Source organism: Schistocerca piceifrons, chromosome 11, assembly GCF_021461385.2.
Source record: "Schistocerca piceifrons isolate TAMUIC-IGC-003096 chromosome 11, iqSchPice1.1, whole genome shotgun sequence".
Classification (NCBI taxonomy): Eukaryota; Metazoa; Arthropoda; class Insecta; order Orthoptera; family Acrididae; genus Schistocerca; species Schistocerca piceifrons.
In genome coordinates, this window is record NC_060148.1 from 39,056,283 (window position 1) to 39,080,070 (window position 23,788).

Below are 23,788 nucleotides of genomic sequence, written 5' to 3' on the forward strand. Positions count from 1 at the left end.
TTATACCTCCCGAGGAGATCACGATTGTAAAATTAGAGAGATTCGAGTGCACATGGAGGCTTTCTGGCAGTCATTCTTCCCGCGGACTGTACGCGACTGGAACAGGAAAGGGAGGTAATGACTGTGGCACGTAAAGTGCCCTCCGCCACACACCGTTGGGTGGCTTGCAGAGTATAAATGTAGATGTAGATGTAGATGCCTCTTAAAACACAGAACACTTCAGCTACCTCGGTCACAGGCACACCCACCAAATGAGCACCAACAATTCGCCCACATTCAAATTCACTTAGTTCTGATATAACAAACCCAAAACTACACGAAACACTGTTCTGATCCCAACTAATACATACAACGTATTGAGGAGATTTCGCAGGTGCTGTTCGCCACCAAATACAATAGTGCAACCTGGAAATTTGGGTAGCATCTGCATATGTAATATATTACTTGTTTGATACTGTCAGTTTTTACATGCGTTAGCTATATTCTATTTGTCCCTGGATATGGTGAAATGACTTTACATTAGTGTGATGCAATCGTAATTCTAATTCAGTTATGCTCAAGCACAAATTTCTCGCAGTGTTTCTATATTTTTTGTCCAAACCCTATTCATTTTATTTCCACAATTTATACAGTACAAAACATTGACTTTTACGTTTACAGTAATGAGAAATAGTATTTACTAGCAAACTTGGCAATGCTTCACAACTGCTACATACAAGATATTCAAAAAGAGCGAACAGATTTCGAACATTTATTGCTTCCAAACTACAAATGATAGAAACACAACTCTAGTGTTCCCAGAAAGAGAAAAGTACAAATTTTTATGCATTCGATGTAAGCACCATCTGTTAAATGACAAATAACAAAACGGCCCATTTCCTGATACACAAAAAAGCAGCTGATCTCTCGTCATCGAATTCCCAGCTTCAACAGTGCAATGCTGCAGCCTTTCGAGGGTGTCATGTACAGGGGGGATAAAAATGCTGTCTTGTACATAACTCCGCAGATAAAAGTCACAAGCAGTGAAATCTGGAGACCTGGGAGGCCACCAGCAATGAAGTTCATCTTCTGCTGCTCCTCTTCCAATCTGACATCCTGGAACAGTGTCATTCAGGTAACATCAGACACACTTGGAGAAATGAAGCGAAGCACAATCTTGCACGAAGATGAAGTCATCTGAATCATCTTCAAGTTGAGGAAATAACCAGTTTTGAAGCATGTCTGAATAGGTTAGTCCTGTCAGAGTTTTCTCCAGCAAGAAGAAAGCAAGAGCACCAATGGTACTGTGGTTGGAATGTCTACCCGGACTGTTCAAATTTTAAACTGTTGTCTGTCGAAGAACGTTGAAATTCGGATGTTACTTTTATAATTTGGAAAATATAAATGTGCTGAAGTCACTTCAAATGAGGAAAATGCACGGTGTACGGGACATGAGAAAAACCTCTCCAGCTGCTGAATCTGTGAGGATAGTAGCTTCAATGACAGTATTTTGCATAACACACACATCAAAAAAAGTATTGCATCACCTCGGTTCCGAGAGCTCCAGAACCCGTAGAGAAAATTGGAATAGAGATCAGCATAAACATCATACTTGCCCTTTTTATTGCTCATTAAAACCACATATTGCATGTTGTACCACCATACAGCGAGACCTTCAGAGGTGGTGATCCAGATTGCTGAACACACCAGTACCTATAATACCTAGCAGTACTCTCGCATTGATGCACACCTGTATTCATCGTGGCACACTATCCACAACTTCATCAAGGCACTGTCAGTTCAGATTGTCCCACTCCTCAATGGCGATTTGGCATAGATCGTTCAGAGTGGTCGGTGGGTCACGTCGTCCATAAACAGCCATTTTCAATACATCCCAGGCACGTTCAAAAGGTTCATGTCTGCAGAACACGCTGGCCACTATAGTCGAGCGATGTCGTTATCCCGAAGGAAGTCATTCACAAGATGTGCACGATGGGGGCACGAACCGTCATCTGTGAAGATCAATGCCTCGCCAATATGCTGCCGATACGGCTGCACTATCGGTCGGAGGACGACAATCGTCTATTGTACAGCCGTTACAGCACCTTCCGTGACCACCAGCAGAGTATGTCGGCCCCACATAATGCCACCTCAAAACAGCAGCGAACCTCCAACTTGCAGCACACTCTGGACAGTGTGTCTAAGGCATTCAGCCTGACAGGTTGCCTCCAAACACATCTCCAACAATTGACTGGTCGAAGGCATATGCGACACTCATCGGTGAAGAGAATGTGTTGTCAATCCAGAGTGGTCCATTTGGCATGTTGTCGAGCCCGTTGCACAGTGTCGTGGTTGCAAAGATGGACCTCGCCACAGACGTCGGGTGTGAAATTGCGCACCGTGAAGCCTATTGTCCACAGTTTGGCCATCTAGGCACGGATGAACTACAGTCAACAGGAGCCGTATACCTCCTTCCAGGTGGAATGACTGGAACTGATTGGCTGTCGGACCCCCTCCGTCTAACAGGTATTGCTCGTACACGGTTGTTTACGTCTTCTGGCGGGTTTTGTGACATTTCTCAACAGTCAAAGGGATGTGTCTGTGATATAGTATCCACAATCAACATCTATCTTTAGAAGTTCTGGGAACCGCAGTGATGCAAAACTTTTTTTGATGTGTTTATTAATTTGCCAACAGGTAGGAATACAATGTTTTTGGATGATTCACATTCCACTGTAGTAGCATTCTAATTATACGACAATAAGCCATCAACATTACTTCCATGTTTTCTGTCGAAACCAACTGCGAGGAAGAAAACAAAACAGCACATTCTTGAGAACACTATTTTTGTTTAAAATTATATATAAAGAGGAAGAATATTGCTGTATCCTGATGCTAGTGCAGGTGAGTGTGGGTGCGCCGAGTGTAATGTCAGTGCAAGTGAGCCCTCGAATTAACTGGCAACCGTGTCAGCGCAGGCCGGTCACTAGAAGACACCTGTACGAAGCGTGCACACGGCACGTTCTCCACCTCACCGTCTAACATCGCCTTGCGCCTGTACACGAGTGGAGCAGGGCTGACTCACTCTCACTGTGTTCTTTTAGCTCATACTACTAACATAAGTTGTGCATCGCTTACGTTGCACCTTCAGTAGGATTCACTTGTCTCATTACATGTGGAGTCACGAGAGGCTTATTTCTGTTATTGTTCAGAGGTTTATGAATAAAGTCATATTTGTGTTACTTAGCTCTGTTCCATATATTACTTAGTTACTACAAATATATTTGAGAGATACCATTGGTGTAACAGTTCAAATTCCCTGCTACTGTAGTTGAAACTGACTGCAGGTTAAGTTCACAGAACTGCACATTTTCACAGCACAGCGCAATACAGCACTGCACTTCTTCAAACTTTGTTTTAACACAAAACTTGTAAACTGTCATTTAAAAAAATACGAGATCTGTTCTATTAATTCCGGAACATTTGTAATTACCCACGAATGGCATCTCGAGTGAAATATGGTTGGCATCCCTGCACACGCCTGTGTTTAATGTTTAACTGCTGGAAGTTCCACTGTTGTATGTCTGTCAGTGTTCAGTGCTTTATAGAGCAGAAAGTTGTGTCACACAGTTTGGGAATTTCGAGATGCCTCGGCTAGAGGGACAATGCGTCTGCATTACACTTTGCTTGAAATTCAAAGAAACCTTTGCAGAGACACACCAAATCATGCAGGAAGGTTACAGTGACGAGTGCTCGAGCCATACCCCGTGTTACGAATTGCTCACACAGTTTAAAAATGGTCTGATGACCTCATTCCAGGCATCTTTCGACATCTAGTGACTATGATCGTGTCAGCATTGTCATCGTGAATTTGTGTCACAGGGACAAACTGTCAATCGACAGTGCTATTCACAAGTGTTGCAATGCCCGAGATAAAATGTGAGAAGAAAACGGCCTGAAATATGGTGAGACAATCACAGGCTCTTGCATCACGATTATGCACTCGCTCATCCATCCCTGTTGGTGCGTGACAATCTCACAAAATATGAAATCACTGCGCTGTCTCATTGTCCGTACTGTCGAGACATGGAACCAGCAGACATCCAGCAGGAGGCGCAGCAAGACTGCAAGAGGAAATGCCAATGGTGTATCAATTGTGGAGGAGAGTATTTCGAAGGAGACCATGCACAACAAGTGAAATGCAAGTGCGGAAAAATTTTGTGCACAAAGTTCCAGAACTTTTTGAGCAGGCCTTGTACATAGCCTATGTCAGTGGTTTAAAACTATGAGGTAAACTGGTCAAGCATCTCGAAATTTTTGGCAGTAATGTTAAACAATGAATTCTTTACACGGTTGTATAGATACATCTTGAACATGTAAGTAAAAATTATATGATACATATACAGTAAATTAGTATTCCTTCATCTGCATAAAATACCACATGTTATAACATAAGATTTTGTATCCTCATTGCTGTTTTGTATTTGATCTTCTCTCTTTATCCCAGTTAAAACTTTATTCTTTTAATATTTGCCAATTTCTGTAGAGCAACTGACTCCATAGGCGCAGATGACTGCCTTTCTATAGGGCCTGCTGCAATACGAAGTATTGAGATTGTCCATACAAATGTTGCACAACTTTGTTAGTAGATGTAGATGCTACTTATTTTAGAGGCGTATGAACCTATCACACATGATGGGGGATTTCCCAGAAAATTTCAAAATTCACAAAACCGAGGAGTGTTTCAAAAATTTCTTTTATTTCCTCTCCGACTGTCCTAGGTTTAGCTCTCGTTGCTGTCAAAATGAAGCTATCTCAGGAAAGTGAGTTTGTTAATTATCTAGCAATTCTTGATAGAAAGAATATGAATGGCATTTTGTGAGAAAAAAGGTTTTCTCACAGATAAAGTTTGATGAACTTGAAGAAAAACATTCAAAGGTCACAAGTTTCAGAGAACTTTGCGACAAACTGGACCTCGATGTCCACGGATACCATTGCGCCAGAGCTATGTTTGTTACAATAACTAGCTGTGCACTCTTTTAAAACAGTAGAAGTAATTCTGAAAAATGTTGTATTGGCAGTATGATGTTTTAAGAGGTTAATATGCACTTGCAGCAAAATAATTTTAAAGTTTTGCATTGGGTGCTAGGGTCACCAATGAAATAGCCGATGTGAGGAATTGGGCCTAGAATTGTAGTTTTACTTATACGAGGGTTGGAACTTAAATAGTGGCAACTATTTATTCACTACTGATACAAAAGAGTTACATGTTTGCACCTGTTACTGTCCTTCAAAGTAGTCACCAGTGTTGTATAGAACCCATTGCCACTGATGTGGAAGGCATAGTATGCCGTTAGCAGAGCCTGTTCTGTTGATAGTTTGAATGGAGCGGTCTAAAGTTATGGCGATTCTCTTATACGACTGTGACGGTGTTATCCTAACGCACTATGTTTCTCCACGGCAGACCGTCAAGACACAGTATTACTGTTCGTTTTTGGAGTATTACCTGCAACCAGCTTTGCGAAAGAAGCGGTGGCACTTTCTGTGCAAACCACCCATCATTTTGCACAACAATGCGCGGGTGCATACAGTGCAAGCTGCGGCTGCTCTCTTCGGTCGACGGCACTGGGAACTACTGTACTATGTACCATACTTCCCAGACTTAAATCCTTCTGACTTTGATTTGATTACAAAGATGAAGGAACTACTTCGTGGCATTTGCTTCAGAACTGTTCCAGAGATTCGACAGGCAGTAGACTGCCCTATTCGCACCATAAACAAAACAGGCTCTGCTAATGGTATACTACACCTATCACATCACTGGCACAAGTTCTACACAATGCTGGTGACTACTTTGAAGGACAGTAACAGGTGCAAACACGTAACTCTTTTGTATCGGTTGTGAATACATAATTGCCACTCTTTAAGTTCCAACCCTCATATTTTTACCTATCACAACTGCATTCTGAAGTTCAACATTAACCTTCGTGCTAAACTCAACGAGAGATTCCAGACACCCACGACACATAAGTTTTGAATGTCGCTGCGCTGTTGTCAGTATCACAGTGCAGAGAATAAGATGCCAACCTGAATGCTCAATGGCAGCAGATACCAATGAAGTTACCACTCACATTACACGACCAACTTGCGCAAAATATAGTTCCGTCATTCGGCTTGGCAGCTGAGCATTTGCAGTTAGACTACTTGTACCACATTACTTCTATCAATTGTTGTAAAGATCTCAGCTTTTTCATCTATGCGTATAGAAACTGAGTAATAACATCTACATCAGTAAACAGCTAAGGCGATGCACAATCCGAGTTGCAGGATGCTCGTCAACCAAGTTTCGAGGCAACAAAAATTTGAATTTTTCAATATGTCATACAATTATTGAATTAATTTAAAAATTTAAAATGCTGTCAGAATCTATTCTGTTGTACCTCCAATCCAATTGCTAGGTGACTTTCTGTGACTTGCAAAATAATTCCATTCTGCCATCACCAGACAATTTCTCTGATGCACAAATCGAGAAAAAATTTGAAAGTTTTGCATTGGGTACTGGAGTCATCAATGAAATAGCACATGTCGGAAATCTAAGCACACAGTGCTTTTACATATTTGATCAGCTCCTTGATAGAAAGATCAACAGCAACTGCATCATGTCACAGTCATTGACAATGTAAAAACTCATGATTCTTACTTTTTGAGATCTTTGATTTTGAGGAAAATAGACAACAAATGGATGAAACTTCCTGGCAAATTAAAACTGTGTGTCGGAGTGAGACTCGAACTCAGGACCTTTGCTCTACCGACTGAACTACCCAAGCATGACTCACGCCCCATCCTTACAACTTCTGCCAGTACCTCATCTCCTACCTTCCGACTTTCCAGTCCCGAGTTCAAGTCTCGGTCTGATACACAGTTTTAATCTGCCGGGAAGTTTCACACATCAGTGCACACTCTGCCGCAGGGTGAAAATCTCATTCTGGAACAAATGGCTGAATTGGCACTTGACTATTTTTCCCCATGGAAACCTTGCACTGCATTGTGAATAATAAATGAATAATTTTTAGCAAAATCCATCTCATTTTCCTTCAGATCACATTCAATTGCTTTACAATGCACACTTTTATTTTACATTACGTAATGATGCCATGACAGACTTCAAATTTTTATTCCTACTGCTTCGGTAAGCTCACCCATGCCAGTTGCTCCGTGTCCAGATGGTCCCAGTTGCTATGGATTCACTACTTATATACCACGTGTCATTCTATATGCAACAGCTAGTAACTGCAGAGGCTGTACCTCCTGGCCCAGACACTTTCCACGACGATGTAGCATGCATTCTTTAAACTTCATACCTTGAACTGCCGTGTTGAGGAAGCTCAAGCAATTACCACAAATTGTCACAGATACGAAAGAAGAGAACAAATCCTTTCTACTGTGTGAATGTGATTCAGTGAAAAGTTTGATGTGGGACATGTTGCCCCATCTCATTGGAAGCAGCTCTTTTCTTTTTCACTGTCAGTTAACTGCGCTCATAATTATTACAAAATTATGGTGTATGAACTTGGGTATTGGCAGTCCACTCAAAAAAATGTCTCGCTCTATACAATTACCAGAACTTCGTCAAGTGGGCGTTGGTATGTCTCGTGAGGATTCATCACCATCCAGCACCTGGTATCCTGCCAAATAATGTAACTAGGTAAATGGAACCACTCTCTGTCTGACACGAAATATGCCATCGGGTCTAGCTGTCCACCCACAATGTTTCAAGAAAGTAGTTGCAATAATCAATTTGCCTTTATCCATCTACCTCCTCAAGTTATTGTACAGTCTTAGGGATGGTATGGTTTCAATTTTAATCCTGAAGAATTTTATGTCAAGTGGTGCACTCAACACCAGAGTGATGGGATAAATTAAGAACTGATTTTTTTGAGGTGGCAGAAACTCTCTTTCGAACATCAGTGGAGTCATAAAGGAAGGTTGCCTATTTTGTTTTGCCTTTGAAACTGATCCGATTTTTAACTAAATCACGTATGCTATTCTTTGTTGAGATACCAGCATTCAGAATTTTTCTACGAATACATTGTGCGTTTCTTCAAACAACTGAGAACAAATGTAGAGCTCAACTACAGTTATCCTTACCTGAAATGAATAACGCTTTTAACGTACTTACAGCTGCACTCACAATATTGCACTGACACACAACCATCTGACGAATGGCAGAAGTCAGTAATATCACACTGTCTACATCACCTGTATAGTCACACGAGTTGTATGAGTGTCTTTCATAAACATTGTTGGGTTTTGCTGTGAGTTACATTTAATGTTGCTTTCTCCAAGCACACATGTGCATGTGTGTGTGTTCCACATCTCCTCTTAAACCACTGGACAAATTTCAAGGAAATCCTAAACTGTCAGACAACAATCGCTGTGGACATAAGAACCACCTAACATAGTCAAGGAGAAACAATGTCAAACACAGCAATGCTTAAAAACTGCCACGTCCTACATGATGTTTTAATTTGTTACTTCTCTACCACTAAATTTATTCGCAATAAATTTTGCTGACAGTATCGACATATGCCACTGAATGTACCTACAGAAACACATCGTTGTACGACACACAGTTCAAGAGAGATGATGATGTAAATACTGATATCTGTGAAAGAACGTCGCATCATGCACAAAGTTTTAATATCTTTATTCTTTACTACTAAGAAACTCCTACAGTTGAGTTAACTTCAGGTAATACCTGACATCTGGCATTGTTTTTTATAGCTTTTGACTGCGTAGCTATGAAGAGCCAACAACAAAATTGCATTCTACATTATGCATATTTATCTGTACGACTGTCATAATTTCAATGGAACTTTCACAAACACACAGAAATGAAATTTTTTCGATATTACCTTACAGTCCCAGTTGATTACTTTTTGTTTTCGCGCCTAACAGAAAATTCGTGGGTAATGTTGGGTTTTTCATCCAGTGCAGTAAAAAATCTAAATATACCGCAACACAAAAACTAGTGTTCACAATAAGCACACACATAGTAAGGTAATCTGATAAATCTTAACTAATTTATGTGAAATATTTTAGCATTAATAATTGTGTATACTGACTTCTTACCTTTCTCTGATTCTTGCGCTTATTAATTTCACCTTCATTCCAACTCAGAATGTTCAGGCTGGGAATTGCAGTCGGTACTAATTTCTTTCTCGAGGGTAATCTGAGAAGTTCGTTTCTCAAATCTTGTTCATAGTCCTCCGGCCGAAAATGAAGCGAGCAGACTCTCCCACCTTTCACGTTCACTCTGCCCGTACATTTGCACCTGGCAATCCACTCACACCTCAAGTACTCGTCTTTGGGAAAAGAATGCCACACGACACCCGGCATCTTTCGGGCATTAGTATCACACTGGAACACTGCACATTTATATTGGCGGGAGGACGGACTATGGGACAGTGGAGGGCCGAGAGGTCGGCCAGGCCGAGGCGAGGAGCCGATGCCGTTGCAGAAGCCACTGACCCTTCTCGGGACTCCGGACTCACTGGCGGAGGCAGTATTATTGGTCTTCTGCTGCAATAAACAACAGATTGTCACCATTAACAAACTCCTGTGCTAAATTTAACATTCACATCTTAACACTAGCAATAACATAAGGGGTGGGAGTACTTATACCCATCTTTTGTAAATGTTACAAGCTAGTCATAAACCTCACATTTTAAAATGTTGATTGAAATATTTATTGTTTTTAATGAGAACTTCTACCACATTTTTAATTGCTTTAATTTTTTTCAGTCAAACTGAATCTAAAAATTCAAATCTAACTTACGTGTTGTAGATGTGTCTTTTCAGAAAAAAAATATATTTTCAGTATTTTCATGTGTTCTATTTAGACATTAGTATCTCTTTAAACAATGATTAATGGAAAATCTCATATAAAGACTACCTTCTCTACCCAGCGGTTCCTACCCCTGTAACCGACCCCGCTGCAAAACCTGCCCCATGCATCCCCCCCACAACCACCTACTCCAGCCCCGCTACTGGTAAAACATGCACAATTCAAGGCAGGGCCACGTGTGAAACTACACATGCCATTTATCAACTGACATGCCTGCACTGCACAGCCTTTTACATCGGTATGACAACAACTAAACTGGCTGAGCGTATTAACGGAAACAGATGAACTGTCCGCCTAGGAGATGTCCAATACCCAGTAGCGGAGCATGCCCTCCAGCATAATTCTAGGGACCTAGGAACCTGCTACACCGTATGTGCCATTTGGCTTCTCCCACCCAACACCAGTCCCTCTGAACTGCGGAGATGGGAACTTGCACTCCAACACATCCTTTCATCCCGCCATCCCCCTGGACTGAACCTACGTTAAACAACCTCACTCCCATTTACTCTTCAGTCTTCTCCTCTTTCCCTTTCCTCTGTAGCCATTCACGCATCTTTTCATCCTACATAGTTGTGTTTATCTTAATACTATATACCTCTTTACTTCTGTATGCATCCTCTTTGGTTTCAAGCTGGCACAGTACTTACAGTAGAATATTTTTGGCTTCCCTCTGACAACCATGCCTCCATCCTTGCTACCCTCCCTGTTTTCCTTTCCCTGTTGCTTCATAACCTGGGTTGTGAGTAACTGAATCTTCTTTCCCTTCTTCCCTTTCTTTCCCCTCTCTCCTCCCTGATGAAGGAACATTTGTTCCGAAAGCTAGGAACGTAAATTTTCGGTTCTGTTTTTTGTGTATCTATCGGCTGTACTGAGCTGAGGTAAGTACTGGCCAGCCCCTCTATCTCTTTGTTAGTATTTATCTCTTTAAACAGCATGTTATTAATAAAAGTAAAAATCAACTAACGAAAATGGTTTAATTTTATTGTGATGGCTGTAAAGTAATCCCCCCCCCCCTTCCCCATTCGCATTGCTAAGACAGTGCTAAAAGCTGTTTTGAGACACTATGCCCTATTTACACACCAGTAAATCTATAAAGTATTGCTATTCATAAAAGTGAAAAACAACTAATGAAATTTATTTTTATTTTTTGCTTGGAAACAAAGTACACTACTGTTGGTAGTGTGTGTTACGTAAAACACATTGGTATAGCTACAGTCAAACACAAAGAGCAGTTGTAACCAAAAGGGGAGAGAGATCAAGTACAGAGCGATTCAGAGAATGAGAAAGTTTGAAATTTGTGTTGACTGGGCAATTGCAAACACTGAGTAACAAATAAAAATCAGCTCACACCAACTTGTCATTTACTTAACACCAATAACCCTCGCCCTTACCACCACATCCACAACCACCACCAATGATTATTTAATGAATGAAACTCCAGTGTATAAAACAAAATCAGACGTCTGAGTACTTTACAAATGAGTAAATATGTTATATATTTGATGTTAAGCAGGAAAGCGAGGAAAAGTTTAGAAAATATTCGAAACGACATTTAAATTTGTTGGAAGTCATTCGAGTGCTCTAATGAATGGATTATAGCCAGGGTAATTTGCACCCCATTTTAGGTAAAAGCTAGTTTTTTCATGGTTCTCGGTGTTTATGATGTCATATTTGCTTAACTGTACATCATACAAAGCCATAATTTAGCAGGTACTTTCAGTGTATTGTTGATGATGTATGAAAAACATTTTGCAAACTGAATTAGTGGTAAAAAAGAAATAATAAAACGTCATGCACGATGTGACAGTTTAATACGAGAACAGTGAAAATGTACTAAGTGATATACTTTTTTAATCATTTTGCAGTGGGTGTCAGCAAGAAAAAGTTTCATAAGGATTTGAAATCGTGTGTAAAGTTTGTTGCTAGTAGCTAAATGCTCTCATTCTTGAACAATGGATGAATGAAGTCCTAGTATTTCCACAACACAGTTGTGCTGCCTCAAGATATACACGTAGTTTCTAACTGTAATATTTGTTTTTTCGTGTTAAACTTCTTAACGAAAGATCGAATCTGAAGTCAATTTTTATAGCCCCCTCAATGCTGTTAGATAGGAACCTTGTAGCTGGAATTGAGCTCTGGATTAGGTGTTATTAATGTGGATGGATATCTGGAAGTGTGTGCAGTGGGCTTTTGTCCTGAAAGAGAGAGTAACAGTGTGGAGGCTGCGCATAGCAACTTTCTCCATCATTTTAATTTAAGATGCCCCAATCACTTCAATCCGTCGCCTTTAAATTTACACAGGTCAAGTGTTAGGAAAATACTGGTACAGAACTTACATTATGTTACATGGCAGTTTATCCCCAAACTGCCACACAACCTATTTTGAGAGCTAATACGCACGTCCCAATAGTCAGTACAGTCAACTCTTTAATTCTGCATCATAACTACAAACAGTAAGCACTAACGCCAATGACAGTACAGCTAATTACATCTTCTCGTACTTTCTACATCTACATCTACATTTATACTCCGCAAGCCACCCAACGGTGTGTGGTGGACGGCACTTTACGTGCCACTGTCATTACCTCCCTTATCTGTTCCAATCACATACAGTTCGCGGGAAGAACGACTGTCTGAAAGCCTCCATGCGCGCTCCAATCTCTCTAATTTTACACTCGTGATCTCCTCGGGAGGTATAAGTAGGGGGAAGCGATATATTCTATACCTCATCCAGAAATGCACCCTCTCGAAACCTGGCGAGCAAGCTACACCGCGATGCAAAGCGCCTCTCTTGCAGAGTCTGCCACTCGAGTTTGCTAAACATCTCCGTAACGCTATCACGGTTACCAAATAACACTGTGACGAAATGCACCGCTCTTCTTTGGATCTTCTCTATATCCTCCGTCAAACTGATCTGGTACGGATCCCACACTGATGAGCAATACTCCTTTCTTGATGGACTACATTTTCTAAGGACTCTACCAATGAATCTCAACCTGGCACCTGCCTTACCAACAATTAATTGTATATGATCATTCCACTTCAAATCGTTCCGCACGCATACTCCCAGATATTTTACAGAAGTAACTGCTACCAGTGTTTGTTCCGCTATCATATAATCGTACAATAAAGGATCCTTCTTTCTATGTATTCGCAATACATTACATTTGTCTGTGTTAAGGGTCAGTTGCCACTCCCTACACCAAGTGCCTATCCACTGCAGTTCTTCCTGCATTTCGCTACAATTTTCTAATGCTGCAACTTCTCTGTATACTACAGCATCATCCGCAAAAAGCCGCTATCTACTAGGTCATTTATATATATTGTGAAAAGCAATGGTCCCATAACACTCCCCTGTGGCACACCAGAGGTTACTTTAACTTTCATGTTATTACGAATATTTCTTCCTTGTCCACATATACACCCTGTTCTCTTGAGTGTCGTTAGGTGGGCATCCTGCAATTGAAAGCAGGTTGCTGTGGCCTGGGTTAGTTGCAATCCCAAATACAAGCATTACAAAATTTTGGTCACAGGAAATATTAACCTGGCAATAAGAGTGAAGAGAAAAAAGTGTGATTTGTTTCCTAACTGTGTTAATATCAATGAATTTCTATTGCTGAAATGAAACACCAACCAGGATGGAAGCATGCCTTGATAAATAAGCAATGTGTGTATAAATTAAGTAGGATGTGACACCACCAAACTACAAATATCTGACCCTGACAGCATATGGCTCAAAGTTGGAAACCTGCCTACTGATAATTCCAAGATGTTGACTACATACGTAATTGCCAATGAAGAGAATGCTGAAAGAATGAAAAATGATGTTAAACTGAGTTGTCCAATATACTAACCACTGAGAAAGATAGTAATGAATCCTCCTCCACCTTCCTTTCCATCATGAAACATACACTAGCCAATAACTGCCCTCTTGTTTCTAAAAGATGCAACATTGGTAATAGTCACAAAGTACAACATACAACAATAGTATGCACTGCAACACAGTAAAGTCATGATATTTTATTCATGCTGAAGGAAATAACTGCTAACAGTTGTGAGAACAAGAACAATATAAGCTTAAGAAAAACCTATATATCCAAATCTAAAGCAGCACAATTAAACCTAATGAGGAGCACCTACATTTTAAATTCTAAAAATAAATGTAACACACACTGGAATGTGGTAAAAAGTGAAATAAACATGGGAAAGGAGGAAATCAGTATCTCAATTAACTATAAGACCCTCAACGAATATTTCATTAATTCTGATAGTTCCCTTGTATCACAAAATGGCGATTAATCTGATGTGGGGGCATTCCTTTCAAAATCACAGTAAAACACAACATTACTTGGAGAAGAATTACTGCTACAGCCTTTATCTACTCAGTAAACGCACTGAACAGCTCCAGAACAGAGGACTGCCATGGGCTCAACAACAATGTTCTAAAATGTATAATCATGGAAATTAGAATGTCAATGCACTATCTTGTAAATAAAATTATGTATGGTAGTACTTTCCGCAAATGCCTTAAAATTACAGTTACACTTCCAAAATACAAAATGGTGGCAGTGACGTACCAGATAACTATAGATCAATATCAATTGTCTCTATAATATCTAGCTGCACATATGTATAACTTTAACCCATCGGCTTGCCGCCTCACAACTGGTCACGTTTCAAGTCCATTATCACAATGCTGTGGTTTCTTCTCTGTTAATAGACGACATGACTTGTTATATACCATTTGAATGCTGAGAACTCGAGTTACTTAATAACACAAATGATGTCTCTCGGTATTTTGGTAGTTACAAGCATGCCTATATTTTTCGGGTATCCCGCACCAACAGAAACTACTAAAACACTATTATCTTCACTCCTCATCACTTCAATAAATAGTAAGGGTAGATTTACAAGAATTCCTATCAAAAAAATTATAGAAGTTTCATATAAGTTTGAGACAAAATATGCTGATTTTCTAAATTTTAATAGCAAATATAGCGTCAACTATGGATAAAAATATTAGTGTATATTAGTGTAATTGACTACGCCAATTGCACGGTAAACATGCTGAGAAGTTAACACGTCTTAATATCTAAACCTGCCAAACACAACGCCTTGTTGGATTTCTTCTTCTAACAGCTCAGTTTATATAGAAATAACACCCAGATATGCAGTAACATACTGCCAAACAATTACACAGTATGTAGTATGGGATGCATACATTTAAGGTTATGCTTTACGTTATTAACTTCATACTACAATATAATTGTAGAGGAACGTTAATGAGTACCTTTGTTGTTTTTCTGACCATTAAATTTTCCCGGGGGATAAGCCGTTTCCATTTTTTCTAATAATCTTCCTTCCGTTGGAAACGAAGAAACTTGCACTTTGGTGCCTGTAGGGTAATTGCCTTTACACCCGCTTACACAATATCTGTACGCAATTTTATATCTCAGAAACACAAATAAGTATTATGCGGACACTATATTGTGGCAGTTTTCGGTGTGAAGTACCTTGAAATTTTGTTTCATAAGGTACTGGTAAATGTCGGGCCCGAACTACCACTGCCAACCGCTGACCGCAGCATACAACTGCGCTATAGCCGCTACCAAAGGCTTTGTGTACTCCAATTTTCTTTGTGTTGTGGAGTGCTAGATTTTTTTTTTTTTTTACCCGATTTTCAAGTGACTGACGAGACTAATACTGGTGCATATAGGGATTCTAATGCGACTCGCATCACAATAAAAGCAATCAGGTCGGTAGTACACTATCATGTTTCTTTGTCAAAGTTGATATGCCAGAGAAATTTGATGATGTATTGCGGAACTTGTCAAATGTCGCCAAACAAAAATGATCAAATCTAGAGCCTCGCCGTAGATTTAACCATTAAAGTCGTTCTTCTGTTCACTGCACTGTGGATCGTGGAATGTAACCGGTTGGAGCGCTAGCGTCGCTATAGCTATATTTGATGTCTGTGGGTTGTCTGTCATATAGGCCCGTCCACACGCAACGATCTGTCTGCGCACATCACTTCTGTGCAGACAGATCGTTGCGTGTGGACCTTCGACCATAGATATTGGTAGACTGGTCATGACGTATATTTCGTGGCACTAACATCTCTACTGCTATACCACGTGACTATTGGCAAAACAATGATGGTATCCTGTTGTGCTTATGGTTGTACCGAGCGTTTTGTGAAGGGAAGTAACATTAAATTTCACGTGTAAGTATTATTAGTTTAATTTAGCGGCATTTCTTGAATACTGATAAGCTATTGTGTGCATCATATCCTTACCCAGAACGCCACAGTTATGTAAATTGGCGGATTGAAGTGCTGTGTGTGTTTCCCGGCGCAAATTGCAATCGTATATACTTCTTGAAATGTTAAGCTACAAAGCTGCTTTTTCTCTTTCGTAGAGGTTTCTAAAGGATGAAGGGCGCAGGCAGATGTGGATACAGGCAGTGAAACGAAAAGATTTCAAGCCTACTGCGCACACACGCATCTGTTCGAAGCACTTTGAAGAATATATATATATATATATATATATATATATATATATATATATATATATATATATATAAACAAAGATGATGTGACTTCCCAAACGAAAGCGCTGGCATGTCGATAGACACACAAAATTCAAGCTTTCGCAACCAACGGTTGCTTCGTCACGAAAGAGGGAAAGAGAGGAAAAGACGAAAGGATGTAGGTTTTAAGGGAGAGGGTAAAGAGTCATTCCAATCCCGGGAGCGGAAAGACTTACCTTAGGGGGGGGGGGGGGGGGGGGGGGGGGGGGGGGAGGAAAGGACAGGTATACACACACGCGCGCGCCTATATATATATATTGTGTGTGTGTGTGTGTGTGTGTGTGTGTGTGTGTGTGTGTGTGAGTGAGTGAGTGAGTGAGAGAGAGAGAGAGAGAGAGAGAGAGAGAGAGAGAGAGAGAGAGAGAGATTTATTACCAATAACCCTTCCCACTCCAAAAGCAATGGCAATGTGCATTGCTACTACACAAGAAGAAAGGATGATTTTTACTATCCTGGGTTAAATCTGACTTTGGTACAAAAAGGGGTGAATTATGCTGGTACTATTTTAAAGAACAATTTGCAAAAACAAGTTAGGGGTTTGATTTCTCATCAGGGTTTAGTTTTATTTTGTGCTTCCCAGTTACAAAACATATGAATATCAGAAACAGATACTGAATACCATTTGCAAAAAGGTAGTTGTATGGCCTATGTTAGTTTCCAGATAATAAGCTGTAATGTATGGGATAAATAATATGCTGCTACAAAAATCTTTGGTCATTTACCAAAAAGCGTTAAAAGCCTGACAGATAGCCAACCAGCATTTAAAATCAAACTAAAATAATCTATGAATGGCAGCTCCTACTCAGTAGACGATTTTTTAGGTATAAATAAGTGATTGGAAGAATTGTCATGTAATGATAGGTCTACCTTTCATTAAACTGACATCATTGCGAAGTATCGTATTCGTGATCTGTGGAACAAGTATTCATGTAAGTAGGTACTGATTTTGTAGATATCTTATTTGATACATCTAAGAAACAAACTGTTTAAACAAAAAAAGAGCTTTTAAATGAAACTGCTTTACGTTTTGTGGGTGAACAACACAATTGAGTTCGTTACATTCGATGTGAACACGTGTGTTTACGTTACAGGTTTCGTTGTTTACGCCGATTTATGAAGTCTATAACACTTTCTACAACCAAGGCACTAAAACACACACACGCAATATTTACATTTTATGCAGTGCATAACGCGTATTGTTAGTAGAGAATGCATCTCATAATTGGTAACACTGAAATATTCGCGGCGAATATATTGCCGAACATCGAAAGTGTTTCAGCAGTTCACAAAGTTCATTGTGAAGTAATGGCTGTAAAACTAAATTTGTACAGTGGTTAAGCACTAATTTATCACTTCTAGCTGTGGTTACATAAGCCACATTTAATGTGGTGAAGTTAGCAGGAAATCCACTGAGAAATACTGGAAGTGAAATCAGGAATCAGAATGCTGCCTTGAACTCCCGCCGACGTTCTGCCAACAGTCACGTGATTCTATGTTGCAGCCACGGCAGATGTATAGCCGCTGCACTGCTTGCCCAGTCTAGTAGTATCTATGGTCGAAGGTGTGGACAGAAGATTTTTCACCAACCTGAGGTGTGTGCACACCTGGAAGTTGGAGGTTTGAGCGAAACCTCTCGAAGTCTCAAATCTGTCGGTTCAAACCACATCTGCGCAGACAAGTTGGAGCGTGTGGACAGGATATTGCCGCAAATCTGGCACGGAACAGCTATTGGCTCAGTCTAGTGTTTGAATTTGTGCGCCGAGGACATTAAAATTGCTGATACTCGTCAAATTTCTCGAAAGTTTGTTAGTGAATTCACTGAAATATATAGAAAACACCCATGTTTGTGGAAGATTAAAAGTAAAGAATATGATGACCGCGACAAAAAGACAGCACTATACAATGCTCTAATTGAAAAATTGCGGGCAGTTGACGCCTCGGCAAACAGAGAAACAGTAATAAAAATTGAATTTGTGCGCCGAGGACATTAAAATTGCTGATACTCGTCAAATTTCTCGAAAGTTTGTTAGTGAATTCACTGAAATATATAGAAAACACCCATGTTTGTGGAAGATTAAAAGTAAAGAATATGATGACCGCGACAAAAAGACAGCACTATACAATGCTCTAATTGAAAAATTGCGGGCAGTTGACGCCTCGGCAAACAGAGAAACAGTAATAAAAATTGAATTTGTGCGCCGAGGACATTAAAATTGCTGATACTCGTCAAATTTCTCGAAAGTTTGTTAGTGAATTCACTGAAATATATAGAAAACACCCATGTTTGTGGAAGATTAAAAGTAAAGAATATGATGACCGCGACAAAAAGACAGCACTATACAATGCTCTAATTGAAAAATTGCGGGCAGTTGACGCCTCGGCAAACAGAGAAACAGTAATAAAAAAATAAATTCGTTGCGAACTGTTTACCGAAAAGAGTTATCCAAAGTTCAGAAATCTAGAAGATCTGGTGTAGGAGTAGATCAAGTATACCAGCCAACGTTATGGTATTTTGATCTGCTTGGCTCTCTTCAGGTTCGCCCTGCAAATCTCGCAGTAAATTTACGTGAGAAAACTGCTTTCGCTTTAGCAGCCACTGTCTACACCATTTTGACCGCTTTCTCTGTTTCCTTTGGTCTGAATGTTTTTTGCAACACAAATTGCGAACACAGACCACAACAGAACTTCTACCATTTCTATTTTTCAAAATAACTTAATTAAATTTTGACGTTTACGGGGAGCGTAGTCGCTTGCCACTGATATTTCTTTTCTACACCGACAGATGGCGGGCGAGTAATAGATTGGGGTTTGTGTCGTGTGAACACACCACATTTGCAGCGATCTTTTGCATGTACAGACATCTGCGCCGATGTCTGCGCAGACAGATCGTTGCGTGTGAACCGGGCTTATGGCTTCCCGTCTGTCACATGGCTTCGAAGTTGGTGTGTTCCTTCGAGTCTTTTTTTTTTTTTTTTTAATAAATCAGCCTTGACAAGGATGGGGATGAGCAAGAGGGCTATTAATGCTATTAATTTTTTGTTGATGGGCTAGTGGAATATGCTGCAGACGACTTCATGTGGACAATCACAGCTATAGCCATACACCTCTACCTCTGGAAACATCCAGGCAGCTTTTCAGCAAACCGGAATAAAGAATAGAAAATGAAAAATTCTTTCGTAGCTCTTCATTCTACTTTGTTTATTCCTTAACTCTAGATGCCAACGTTAAAAAGCGGTTCATCTATTTCGTACTTTTTATTAATTTTGTAGTTGTTGGAACACTAATTCCATTAATTAAATTATTCAAAAATAAAGAGTTCTTATTGCCCATACATTGTAATAACCATTTATTTAAATTCAAATATTTCCCCTTCAGTGCTTTATAGGGCATGGAGCAAGGCGGCGTCAGTTGCGGAAGTTCTGAATATAAAAGGTCGCAAAATAATGTTATACAGTGTCAATCAATTGCAAAAAGTGCACGACACCTGTTAAAAGTGGCTTCGACTGTGTCCAGTGTAACCATAAACTTCATTTTCGTTGCGGAAAGGTTGATCCTTCCCTGAGAAGCGACGATAACTTTGTGACTATGTGGAACTGTGTGGATTGTAAACAAAAGGCTGCATCCCTCAATGATCAAGAAACGTGAACTTGTGATGCAGCAAGGAAGACCGACAGTATCGAAAAGGAAAACCTATAATATATTACAATTATTGGAGTCTTGCAGGGCGAATTTTTTAAAAAACCTGTAGTAGAAATATGAATTAAATTCACACAAGTCGGAGCAATGGCGTGGTAAAACAACGACCAAAGATGTGAAAATCGGTGCTTCATCCTCCGAAAATGATCCGTTGTTAATTACTGCTGAGCTACGAGAGCCACAATTATTCTGAGTGACGAAAACAGAAGATTCAAGCCTAAATTGCAAGAGAGTGAGCATCAGGTATGTCTTAGTATCTCCAAAACCGTGGAAGGATTGCCAGAAAGTGAAGCTACCACTAAAGCGGCTCACAACAGGCCTAGCGGTAGATGGGTAACTGTAAAATCGAAGGGGAGTTCTTACAAACATATTTACAATAAACAGAGGCAGGACTTTGTATTACCATTAAATAACAAATATAATTCGCTTCAAAACATCCCTTTTCTTTCCTTGGCGCTGGGAGGGCGGGAACGGGACATTGAGGCCAGGCCTCGGAAGACGACCCCTGCCCTCTTTGCCCAAGAAAAACGTAAAATCAAGACTGATTCAGACAGTTACGCCAGAGGATTAGCAGCTATGTTAACGGAAAGCGGACCTCGTATGACTGACGAGTTTGATATAGAAGGTATCGTTAAATCGGGAGCTGGTTTACGAGATGTTTCAACATCAATCAAGAAAGAAAGCACAGCCCTCGCAGACAGAGACTTTGTAGTGGTAATGGCCGAAGCAAACGACGTCTGCAGAAACGGAAGGAAGATTGCTACTTCAACACTGAAGAACTCTCTCGAAGTGTTAACCCACACCAACGTGATTGTCGTAAATGTCCCTCATCGACATGATTTGCCCCAGTGGTCATGTGTGAATAAGGAAGTGGAGCAGACCAACAAGGAGTACAAAGCTGTCTGTAAGCACTTTAAGAATGTTTCCTGAATTAACACCAGTAGCAGAGAATGGCAAACCAAGCATAGTCAGCATTTCAATAATCTAGGTAAATGTGTTTTAAGTGACACAATTCTCGGAATAGTATCGGATAAGCTAGAGAAGGAAAAACGACCAGTAATATGTTTGGATTATATTTCAACTGAGATGACAAAAAACTTGTATCCGTAGGCCAGGCTGGGTGTTCTAGTAACATAAGGACACAACCTGGTCAACTTTTATGCGGTAACATTTGGGTATGTCAACTAAGAGAATGCGCAAAAAATTAGGCCTATGCCTAAAGCAGAGTTTAAAATATGCTACCTCAATTTTCAGGGTATGGCAGATAAAAACTTAATAGTCAACGAATTTTCAAACGAAAACATGGTAGATATTCTATTTTTAAGTGATTTGGTGTAAAGAAGATGAGCTTGGGTACAAATTATTGGATGATTACACACTACTCAGCTGGTATTGGGATGATTACACACTACTTAGCTTCTATTGCAGAAAACAGCACTTACGTGGTGGTGTAGCAACAGATGCAAAAACACTGTGGTGTCACCGCCAGACACCACACTTGCTGGGTGGTAGCCTTTAAATCGGCCGCGGTCCGTTAGTATACGTCGGACCCGCGTGTCGCCACTGTCAGTGATTGCAGACCGAGCGCCGCCACACAGCAGGTCTAGAGAGACTTCCTAGCACTCGCCCCAGTTGTACAGCCGACTTTGCTAGCGATGGTTCACTGACAAATACGCTCTCATTTGCCGAGACGATAGTTAGCATAGCCTTCAGCTACGTCATTTGCTACGACCGAGCAAGGCGCCATTATCATTTGCTATTTATCTTGTGATGCATGTACCGTCAGACCGATGTTCACGAATTATGGATTAAAGTTAAGTATTCCAGAAGCTACGTACCTTTTTTGCTAGTATAATTACTTCACCTGTTCAAGACCTCACGCCAGCCAGCGTGAGCTTAAACGCGTGCCATTCGGCTACCTCCTAGTGGCTTGGCTGTCTTGCAAAGTCACAACAAACACCTCTTGCATAAAACTGTGGCAGGATAGCTCTCAATACCCTTTGTGATGAATTGCATTTTGAAATGTCAGGTCTAATATTTGAGAGCCTTAAGCTAAAGGTAGTAGTAATGTACAGGCCACCTAGTGGTGACCCCCCTATCTTACTTGAGGAACTGTTAATGTACATATGTATACTGAAATGGAAAAAACACAATATTGTCATTGGAGGGGATATCAACTGAAGTTTTGATGTCCTGCGGGACAGAAAAACTGTGACAGAGTTCAAAAATGTGCTTTGACAATTTAATCGTACTATGTTAACTGCAAACCTACCACAGGCTCGTCCTCTGCAGACAATATATTTACAAATATTAAGATAACATATGTCCACTGATGTAATTAGTTTCCCTTTCTCAGGCCAGTATATCTTAGTCTTCCTGCACCAAACCAGAATCTAAAATTGTGATTACTAGACCAGTGAGCAGAGAGAGAGAGAGAGAGAGGATGGATAGGTTTAGACATGCCCTCACTTATTTCAGTTAGGACACGTGTGCTATTAGGCTTCAACACTGTTCAGCTGATACTGTTTTCACCAAGTTTTTCTCCGTATTTTTTTAAATATATTTGAAAATAACATCCCTCTGAAAAAAAATATATCATGAATATTAGTGGTAATTACAAGAATGGTATACTCCACAGTTAGGGCAACTGAAAAATACTGTTATGCTGCATTCTAGTCTGTACAAAACCAGTAAATCAGAACTGTATAAAGAACTGAATGCTAAAGCTAAATAGAAGTGTAGGAAGGCAATAAATGAAGCAAAGAAACTGCATAAAATAGTAAACATTGAAAAATCTAACAATAAATGCAAAAACGCCTGGAGTGTAATAAACTCCATTGCACACACTAAACACAAAGAGGAAATCGCCATTACCCCAGAAGAATTTAGTAAATATTGCATTCAGTCCATTGAATAAATTAGTAGTTCAATAAACAGACCCCCTGAAAAGGCACCTACTATTATGGACAGCTGCTTTGAAAAGCTTCCCCCAAGCACCTTCACTTTCACAGAAGTAAGCCCAAATAATATCCTAAAAATAGTGAAAAATTTCAAACCTTCAGTTAGAGTTGATTACTATTATATATCATGTAATTTGTTGAAAGATGTTATTGATTGTGTGATTTATCCTTTAACTTTTTGTGTTAACAAATGCCTAGTTGAAAGTAAGTTCCGTGACATACTAAAAATTTCTAGCGTTGTGCCCATATATAAAAATGAGGAAAAGAACTGTCCCACTAGTTACAGACCTATATCCATAACGCCTGTTTTTTTTTCAAAAAATCTAGAAACAATTATGTATGAGCAAGTTAGTGTCTACTTGGGTAAACTAAATATAGTTAGTGATAAACAGTTTGGATTTAGGAAAGGTAAATCTACAACAGATGCAATGGACTCCCTCGTAAGTCCTATATGTGTTCAAGGCTAGGGATTACGCCCAGGCTACATTTTGTGACCTGAGCAGAGCCTTTGACTGTGTAGAGCATGACACTGTGCTGAATAAGCTAGTTTACGGTGGTTTTGATGACAACAGTATAAATATGTTCAGGTCTTTTCTAGAGAACCGTCAACAAGTTGTGTGAATTGGTAGGGAGAAATCAAATCTGGTTAATGTTAGGT

General features: G+C 40.0%; 1 protein-coding gene across 2 annotated transcripts in view; it reads right to left on the bottom strand.

Moving 5' to 3' along the window:
* Window positions 1–900: 900 nt before the first annotated feature.
* Window positions 901–23,788, bottom strand: part of LOC124720024 — an 80,874-nt gene continuing 57,986 nt past the window's right edge. Inside the window, exons 4-5 of one of the 2 annotated variants that reach the window (XM_047245274.1) lie at window positions 9,112–9,561; window positions 901–1,095 (exon numbers count right to left, since the gene is read on the bottom strand). In XM_047245274.1, the coding sequence (XP_047101230.1) occupies window positions 910–1,095; window positions 9,112–9,561 (636 nt within the window). In that variant the 3' untranslated portion in view covers window positions 901–909. Of the gene's footprint in view, window positions 1,096–9,111; window positions 9,562–23,788 lie in introns of those variants that run through there. The other variant, XR_007006040.1, reaches the window with a different exon arrangement.